Source organism: Notolepis coatsorum (genome assembly GCF_963971535.1).
Source record: "Notolepis coatsorum genome assembly, chromosome: 17".
Taxonomy (NCBI): domain Eukaryota; kingdom Metazoa; phylum Chordata; class Actinopteri; order Aulopiformes; family Paralepididae; genus Notolepis; species Notolepis coatsorum.
Window position 1 is genome coordinate 65,114,824 of NC_140181.1, and position 9,374 is coordinate 65,124,197.

General features: G+C 44.3%; 1 protein-coding gene across 2 annotated transcripts in view; it reads right to left on the reverse strand.

The window, feature by feature from the left end:
* Nucleotides 1–1,539: 1,539 nt before the first annotated feature.
* gpr61 (G protein-coupled receptor 61) overlaps nt 1,540–9,374 on the reverse strand; it is an 8,208-nt gene continuing 373 nt past the window's right edge. The window contains exon 2 of one of the 2 annotated variants that reach the window (XM_084333853.1): nt 1,540–7,445. In XM_084333853.1, coding sequence (XP_084189979.1) covers nt 5,792–7,210 — 1,419 coding nt within the window. In that variant the 5' untranslated portion in view covers nt 7,211–7,445 and the 3' untranslated portion in view covers nt 1,540–5,791. Of the gene's footprint in view, nt 7,451–9,374 lie in introns of both variants that reach the window. The other variant, XM_084333852.1, reaches the window with a different exon arrangement.

The following is a 9,374-nucleotide window of genomic DNA, read 5'->3' on the forward strand; positions in this document are numbered from 1 at the left end:
GCTCTTCTACTGCTCTTCTACTGCTCTTCTAGTGCTCTTCTACTGCTCTTCTACTGCTCTTCTAGTGCTCTTCTACTGCTCTTCTACTGCTCTTCTACTGCTCTTCTAGTGCTCTTCTACTGCTCTTCTAGTGCTCTTCTACTGCTCTTCTAGTGCTCTTCTACTGCTCTTCGAGTGCTCTTCTGCTCTTCTAGTGCTCTTCTAGTGCTCTTCTACTGCTCTTCTAGTGCTCTTCTACTGCTCTTCTAGTGCTCTTCTACTGCTCTTCGAGTGCTCTTCTGCTCTTCGAGTGCTCTTCTGCTCTTCTAGTGCTCTTCTAGTGCTCTTCTACTGCTCTTCTAGTGCTCTTCTACTGCTCTTCTAGTGCTCTTTTACTGCTCTTCGAGTGCTCTTCTGCTCTTCGAGTGCTCTTCTGCTCTTCTAGTGCTCTTCTAGTGCTCTTCTACTGCTCTTCTAGTGCTCTTCTACTGCTCTTCGAGTGCTCTTCTGCTCTTCCAGTGCTCTTCTGCTCTTCTAGTGCTCTTCTAGTGCTCTTCTACTGCTCTTCTAGTGCTCTTCTACTGCTCTTCTAGTGCTCTTCTACTGCTCTTCGAGTGCTCTTCTGCTCTTCGAGTGCTCTTCTGCTCTTCTAGTGCTCTTCTAGTGCTCTTCTACTGCTTTTCTAGTGCTCTTCTAGTGCTCTTCTACTGCTCTTCTAGTGCTCTTCTACTGCTCTTCTAGTGCTCTTCTACTGCTCTTCGAGTGCTCTTCTGCTCTTCGAGTGCTCTTCTAGTTCGACAGTGTGACACCAGGAGTTGCGGTTGAAGTCAGGGAGAGCGACAGGTCAGTGTGGGCAGGCGTCAGTCAGGTTATCGAGGCCAGCAGCTTTGCTCACAACCCACCCCCCCTCCACTGACAAGCCATTGATAATAGCAAGCCGTACTGATCAGTACTGCCTCCTTCAAATGTCAGCCCTCTTTGATCCTGTTACCAAGGCTTTACTTCACCTCCATGACTCCCCTGCCTGCAACAAACAAACACACACACACACACACACACACACACACACACACACACACACACACACACACACACACACACACACACACACACACACACACACACACACACACACACACACACACCTACACATGCATGCATGAATGTACAAATATACACACACACACACACATGCATGAATGCACGCATACATTCACAAATGCATGCACACACTCACAAATGCATGCACACACACATACACACACACACACACACACACACACACACACACACACACACACACACACACACACACACACACACACACACATACAGTACAGTACACACTGACATACATATTGACATACTACTACACACAGTAACTGCAGACACACATACACACACTGGCAGTCTGGCACACACACATGCACCTACAGATTCCAAAGATGCACATACCCAAAGACACACATGCATGCAATGCACCCAATAATAAACAACTAATACACCTAAAGAGACAGACAGACAGATTCGATGATTAGCATTATTTATTGATCTCTAGGTAAGTATTTTAAAATGCCTGTATGATTTGTGTACACTTGCAGATGAAGAACAGTATGAAAGGTAGTGTCAGCTGCCTCTTTTGGTTAGAAAATAGGAGCAACGCCAATGTTAATCCTGTAGCTGTTTCTTTAGGGGTTCCCAAACTTTTCAGGCCGGGACCCAGAAAATAAGGCGTCAGAGAGCCGCGGCCCAATGCACATCGTCAGGCTTTTTTTTTTTTTTTTTTGCCAGGCGATCGATTTTTTAAGCCAAATATCACTTCATTCCTATTAAGTTAGTTCAAGTTAGTTATTCATTTATATGTGCTATTTATGAGAGGGCTAACTTGTTGCAAAATAATAATGATAATAATAATAGCCTCATTAAAATACTATTGTTGCTTCGGTTGTTTTCAGCATTTTATGTGCATAATCTGTTATTTAGTTTGAAATGTTCGTTGAAATAAGTAGATTTTTCGTTTTTGTTTATTTATTAAGTTAATATAAAACCATATAGTCACATTTTAGAATACAATAGAATATAATTTTAGAATACAACTAGAAACACTGTCCTGGCCTGCTTCTAAGTTCAGTGGCCTGACAATTTTTTTTTTTTTTTTTTTTTTTTTTTGAAATCATCTTTGGGTCGCAACCCTGACTTTGGGAACCACTAATCAATACATCTGATGGGCTCTCATCAATATACAGCCAAATCTCTCAATGAGAAAAGAAAAAAGAGTAACGGACATTCCAAACAGTCTTGTCAGCTTGGGTACAAAAGAGAAATACAAAGAGAAAAGGAACATATTATTGAACCACATGAACAATAACTAAGTACACAAGTTAACAATATCCAAAAATATTCCTAGTGCCCAGTTGTGGACATCTATTCCATTCACCTTTCTTCCTTCTCCCTCTGATAATCAATAGATTAGGAACGGAAACAACCCTTTAATCATTAATCTGATTTCTGGGGGAAATTTGGTTGCTAGTTGCCAGGAACTTCAGATTGTATGCAGTTTAACCCAGTATGATGCTACTGTACATAGAACAACCACTGTGAATTTAATTCACTATAGAGAGGAGATAGCAAAACATGGAAAGGAATGAACATCCAAACAAAGTACGATAAAAGCGCCATCCATGGGGCTCTGGGAGGAAAATACATCTATGTGAAGCAATCTAACTCCAGCTAATATCTGTTTTACTATTATCCCTGCAAGCCAGTGAAGTAATTCTCTAACTCCAGCTCAAATTAGTTTACTGTTATCCCTGCTAGCTAGTGAAGTAATTCTCTAACTCCAGCTCATACAGTATGTGTTTACTGTTATCCCTGCAAGCTAGTGAAGTAAATCAAGGGCTGTTGTATGTTGTTTTGCAGCTAATACAGTAATTATCTTTTCTGGTTGCATCCTGCATTTCTGCCATTGTGGGGTGCTATACTTTGGTGTATTTTGCGACAAGGTAGCGGTAGTAGCCTACAGCTTGAGCATTTGTAGACATGGCAATGCTGTGCCTCAGCAGAAAAGGCTATGCACTCTGTGGACTGTACTCATGGGGCATGGCAGTAAATTAAGTTTCATACATCATTGATGATGTAAATGAATTGATCATACATAAATTGATGATGTTCCTTCTCCTTATTGCTAAACCAATTTTTGCATGAACTTTTGCCTCATATCCCCCTATTTTGTACATATTAAAAGATGATAATAAGGAGTTCAATTGCAAAAACAACAGCCAGCGCTGAAGTCATCACAGAGGAAAAATGAGGGACGTTGTGTTACACGCTTTCACAAAGAGCTCTCTCTCTCTCTCTCTCTCTCTCTCTCTCTCTCTCTCTCTCTCTCTCTCTCTCTCTCTCTCTCTCTCTCTCTCTCTCTCTCTCTCTCTCTCTCTCTCTCACTCACTCACTCACTCACTCACTCACTCTGTCTTTCTCGACAAAATATAAAACTTCCCTGTGCGCCTTGAGTCGTCTGTCTTGTGATCACGCCAACAGGCCCAGTCTGGTGTGACTGAGGGAAATGGAAAGCGATACAGAGAGGCATGGGGGAAGTACAGGACACGAATAGAACAACAAAAGGAGTGTGAAGAGATGTTTGTTTACCTCCATATTCCTTCGCAACATTCATCATCGCAGTGTCTGATTTGTGCAAGTATTCATTTCACCTGAGATCAGAGAAAGCACAGCGTTGACGTCTGCTGCCCATTTCATGCTAAAAAGGAGGCCAAAGGCAAGGCCTTGCCATGTGTAAGCATTGTCACACCTGTGTGTTGTGTAGTCACAACAAGCCCGGTTGTTTAGGGCTAAACATGACAGCACTCACACTGTTCTTGTGTGCGCCGTTGGCCAAGGTTTACCTGTAAACAGCGTTGACATCAGTCGGGCGACAGGGATCGGTCGCAATCTTCAAATCGTGTCCCGGTGCGGGCCGTGGCTTCCACGCATGGTTTTTTAACTGACATTTTGTAACATACCGTAGCTGACATTTGGACAGCGAAGCGTAAGCCCTCACATTTTCACTGTCAAAAATGAAAAAAATAACTCTAAGTATACTTCTGTACTTTTTTTTGCCCCTCCAGAGTCGAGGATGATCACGAGCACCATCAAAGTGAGATGATCTTGGGTGTGAGGAGTGTGATCATCACAAGTCTATCATCTTATAAGCATGGTAACAATGTTCCCAGAATGAAGTTAAAAATATACTAGTGTGTGTGTGAGCCTGTTTACTATAAATACCATTAGCAGCACCAGCTGTGAAATTATCCTGTTAACACGTTGAATATTTCAAATTGAGAAGCAGTAAAAAAAAAAAATTTAAAAGGAGAAAAAAAAATGGCACTGACTCTCCTTTCATGTCTCCTGAGGAAAAAAACTGGCAGAATTTGCATTAATTTCTTGGCAGCGTTAGGAGGTGAGCTAGTGGAATAAATGCACTTTAATGAAAACAGATTCTCTACTTATCTTCCCCCACACTGGCTACAACGACGGCACTGAATCCGTCCTGGTTTTTACCCCTTGTCTGTTTGCTCTTGTAGGTATTTCAGCAAAGGTACTCTTGCAGTAAGCAATTCAACTTTTATAAATTAATTAAACCCAAATCGAGGGATACAAGTCAAAACATTGTTTTGATCACCCAGATGTTAACACAACATTCAAATCTTACTCCGGGAATGGCCTTAGAGAACATGTAATTAATCATTACTCATCATTACTGACTTATTGGTGCAACTGATCATCAAGGGGTTCAGTCAAGTCTTGGAAACAAAAACAAAGGAATTCCTGACACTAGGTTGTCAGGAGCAGTGTATTGGATAACCCCTCTCTGTTTGGTCATATTAAATGAACAAAATATGACCTGATACCACTTCAAAGAGGTGGGGAGGATGGCACTATTATTTGATGTAATGTTATGATCAGGTGGTAACATAAGAGATACTGAAGCTATGGCATAATTTCCTGCTTTTATATGAAGAACATTATTCTAGTGGCAATCAAATGCATATTGAGCTCAAAGGGGCATTTCACCAATATGTCAATACTATTAGTCTTGATCTTGAGTGTAATGTATTCCCCCAGAAAGACTTAAGTTATTTAGAAATGTGGTTTGACTGTTGGAAGTTTCTATTTAGATTCCTATAAAAACCAGTATAGTGAATTTTAAAAATAGCTCACTAACTTGAGAACTGTGTTTTCCCCTCAGTATTCATCATTAAAAGGCCCTATTCTTTATTATCCATATCATTTCCCCAGAACTGCACAGTAAATAACACATGGATCACTTGTTCATAACATCACACTTGGTCTTGGTATGGTAGCATTTGTAACTTGTGAATCACCTTGTGTATTTAAAGCTACTTTTGATGTTTATTGGAATTCTACAATTCTGAGAAGAACCCTGATGAAGGTCCTTATACTGGAACGTTGCCCCTTAACTGCAACTGAAGAAGACAGTGTGCTGGAGCTCTTTGTTTCTTAACACTCAATAACGCTCAAACCAAGCTACATGGTTTAATGTTTTGTCATATGCGTTTTGGCTGATAATATATCAGTTGTTTTTTTCTTGGTGAAGTGCCCCTTTAACTTTAAATTCTTCAAAGAAGATACTTGATTCTGCAGTTCACTGGACTTTAACCTCAAAAACACTGTCTTAGTATGTACAAGTACTGTGTTCATTTAACAACTTTTAGAAAATGTGAATAAAACCAAGTGTATCAAGTGGAGTTACTAGACCACAAAATAGATTTATCTACAGTACATTAGAGAGCAGCTACAGTTCGGGTACAGTCCTGCAGCAGTTCTCTGATAGATTTAGCTCATTGTTCAGTTGCTGCTGCTCTAAGAACTCTGAGGTCTCCTCGAGGATTTGTCCGGGGATGTGGAAGTCAGCAGGCATGTTCTGTTTAACCGCTGAGTCCTGAGGGCCATCCATGTCTGGCTCCTCTGGACTGGCCCTGCTGAGAGAGTTGCAGGGCTCCAGATTGCAGCCAGTGCCCTGAAGGAATTGCAGAAAGTTCTCCTCGATCGAGGCCTCGCGGCTGGGCAGCTGCTCCCCTTCGCTGGGCCCCGCCCGCTTGAAGAGGCAAGCCAGGTGGCGACCCAGCTCCTCTCGGATCTGCCGGTTCAGGCAGCCATAGAAGAAGGGATTGGAGGTGAAACAGAAATAGCCTATCCACGTGACTACTTCCTCCAGCTGGGCCAATGAGGCAGGGGTGGTCGACACTAGAGCAGAGTACAGATGGAAGGAGAAGTAGGGCAGCCAACAGCAGAGGAACTGGCCCCCCAACGCCACCAGGACCACGGCAGCCTTCCCCCCGCTGAAGGTCCTCTGAGGCGTCATCCGGGCCCCTGCCCCGCCCAGACTGGCTGCCATGGTGGAGTGACTGCTGAGAGACTCAGCGCGCTGGCGTGGCGTGTCCATCCAGGTGGGCTGGGGGCCATGCTGCATGGCTGCTACCCGAGCCACCTTGAACATATTGCAGTACACCACCAGGATGATCAGCATGGGGCACAGGAAGTAGATGAAGGTAAAGAAGACCATGAATAGCAGGCGTGTGGTACTGCCTCCAGTCCAGTGTAGGGAGCAGTGTCTCTGGCCAGGAGCCAAAACTGGAGGAGTCCCCAGCCCCTGCTCCCCCTGGAGCAGCCAACCCAGGAGAGGCAAGGCTGACATGACGATGGCCTTGATCCAGATCCCCACCAGCACTGCCACCACCACCCCCACTGTCATCTTCACCTCATGGCGCATGGGGTGGACAATGTAGTAATAGCGTTCCACGTTGATGGCAGAAATGGAGAGGATGGCAGCGCTGACCAGGCACACACTCAAACAGAGGTAGCTGCGGCACAGAGCCTCGTCCACCAGCACACGGTCCGACAGCATACCCAGAGGCATCAACACCAGCGCTGCCAGCAGGTCCACCAGACACAGGTGGAACACAAAGGCAAACTTCCGCAGCTGTGGCGTCTTGGTGATAACAGCCATCACGGCCACATTCCCCACCACTGCTAACACATCCATGATGAGCATGGCGCATAGCGCCAAAGACTGGCTCAGATCAACGCCGCCTTCACTGCTGGCGCGTGGCCGGGTCACATTGGAGGCATTGGGGTACAGTGAGGCTGGGAGCCAGGGGGAGCCAGAGAGGGAGGTGTTCCACGGGGGAGTGGGCGTGGCAGGATGCTCCATGAGAGGATGGGATGAGGAGGAGGCCGCCGCTGACCTTCACGGACCCATCATCCATCCTCCCCTGCCGTAGGGTCACTGAGGAGCTCAGGCGATGAGTCCTGCCATGGCGGCTGGAGGAAGACAGACCATGTCCCTGGTGGAAGTCTTCTGGACAGGCTTCAGCCCACAGAAGGCTTCACTGGATTCCTTAAAGATGCTGTGACTTTGATCTCTCTATACTCCCAGTGAAGGCAGCCTGCTCTGAAACGAGAGAGAGAGAGAGAGAGAGAGAGAGAGAGAGAGAGAGAGAGAGAGAGAGAGAGAGAGAGAGAGAGAGAGAGAGAGATGAGAGAGAGAGAGAGAGAGAGAGAGAGAGAGAGATAATTCAAAAATAGGCATCAATAGGCACATTTGAACACAGCTCCATTGAACAGCCTTGTGTTTCTATCAGAAGGAGAACCTTTGTTTAGATCATCTCTGCAAATCCTCTGATTCAGCTTCCCCATGTTCCTGCCATATAATGCATTTGAAACAGGCTAATTACTGGTAATGGTTAGAATTCTAGAAACAAGCGAATTATTGTTTAATTGTTATTGTAATAATTGTTAGATTAGTCTACACAGTAAGCCCACAAAATCAATGTTGGAAAGAGAGGTTGTAAACCACTTATCAACTTATAAAATTATTTAAAATAGGGCAATCTGTGGCTTTTAATCAAGCTCTTGATCAGCATTTCTAGTTCATATCGACAAAAAAAACAGAATACACCGCCTTGTTACCGTTAAAGTGTCTCTTGCTTTGCCATTATGCCACAGACCTTAATACTCCACATTCACTCATAGCTAGCATCTTAATTTGGTACAGCTTTGACATCTGCATCTTCAGATGCGAGTTTCCAGGACAGCAGATCCCTCAGGGAGAAGCTAAAAGCACGGAATGGACCATATGTTCCCTTGAACACTGCCAAGAAGCAAACTGTAGAAGAAAATAAACTGTGAAACTCCCCAAGTATACTGAGCTCAACGCCAGACCATGGAAGAACACTGCCATCATATCACGAAGACTACAAAACATAATGACATTAGGGCTGAACAATTTGGGAAAATGTATCTAATTGCATTTATTTTGACTGATCTTGCAATAGTGATGTGATTCATGATGTTATTATTGAAATTATCACGGTGATCATAAACAGTGATTTCTGCTGGGACCAAACAAAGACGTTTTCTTACATCTGTAGAATACGATTTGTAGGCCAGGACATCTCAGCTGTAGCACCACAGTATTTAATTTAGAATGGTATTTTGACATTTCACCTTTAACAAATATTGCAGCCTCCTGCGAATTGGACATTCCACTAGGTCACATTGTGCTTTTTGATTAACAGCCCTACATTTTTTATTCATCTGATGTGTCTTGTATTGAACATACCTCAGTAGGCAACAGATAGGAACTCCTACTGTAGTTGTTACGAGCTCATAGCCCATCTTATCTCTAAGGCAAGCTATCTTTTGAAATAAGAACTTAAGTTCAAAACGTATTCAATATCAAAGTGGGACAAAGCAGCAGTTCTAACAAGTTATGTTAGGAGAATCGACCACAGGGCACAGGGCATGGCTGTAGCGTCATGGGGGGGGGGGGGGGGGGGGGGGGGGGGGGGTGGGGGGTGTAGTTCATGTGCCTCCTATTAGCAAGTGGAGTAATCGGGAGGCTCTGTTTACTGTCACAACCTCACCTGGACACAACCCCACACACTGTCACTGCCACGGAACCAGCACTCAAGGCTTTTGGTACATTTCCATACACTGTCCACACACCTGCATGGGCAGGTTTTCCATTTCAGAAGTGTGACGGAAGACGTGGCCGCGAGGCGCCTGTTCTTTTCCAGGTCCCCTCACACAGGGAGGGAGGCCGTCTGATGATATACACTGAGTTGAACCAGTTGGCTTTGTGAAGTAGGTCAAAGGGTTACAGCAACCTTCAACCCAATTAAATCAACAATAAACAATGTCTCGCCTATGATGTAGTGACAATTGCAGAGCGGTCCCCTGGAGAGGCACTGTCCAATCAGCATTGATCGGTTTATTGCTCTCAAGTGTTCTAAGGTATCTCAGCCACTTGGGGAGCCACATTCAGGGTCACCTACAGGACCACTAGACGTAAAAAAAAAACACATGATCGACAT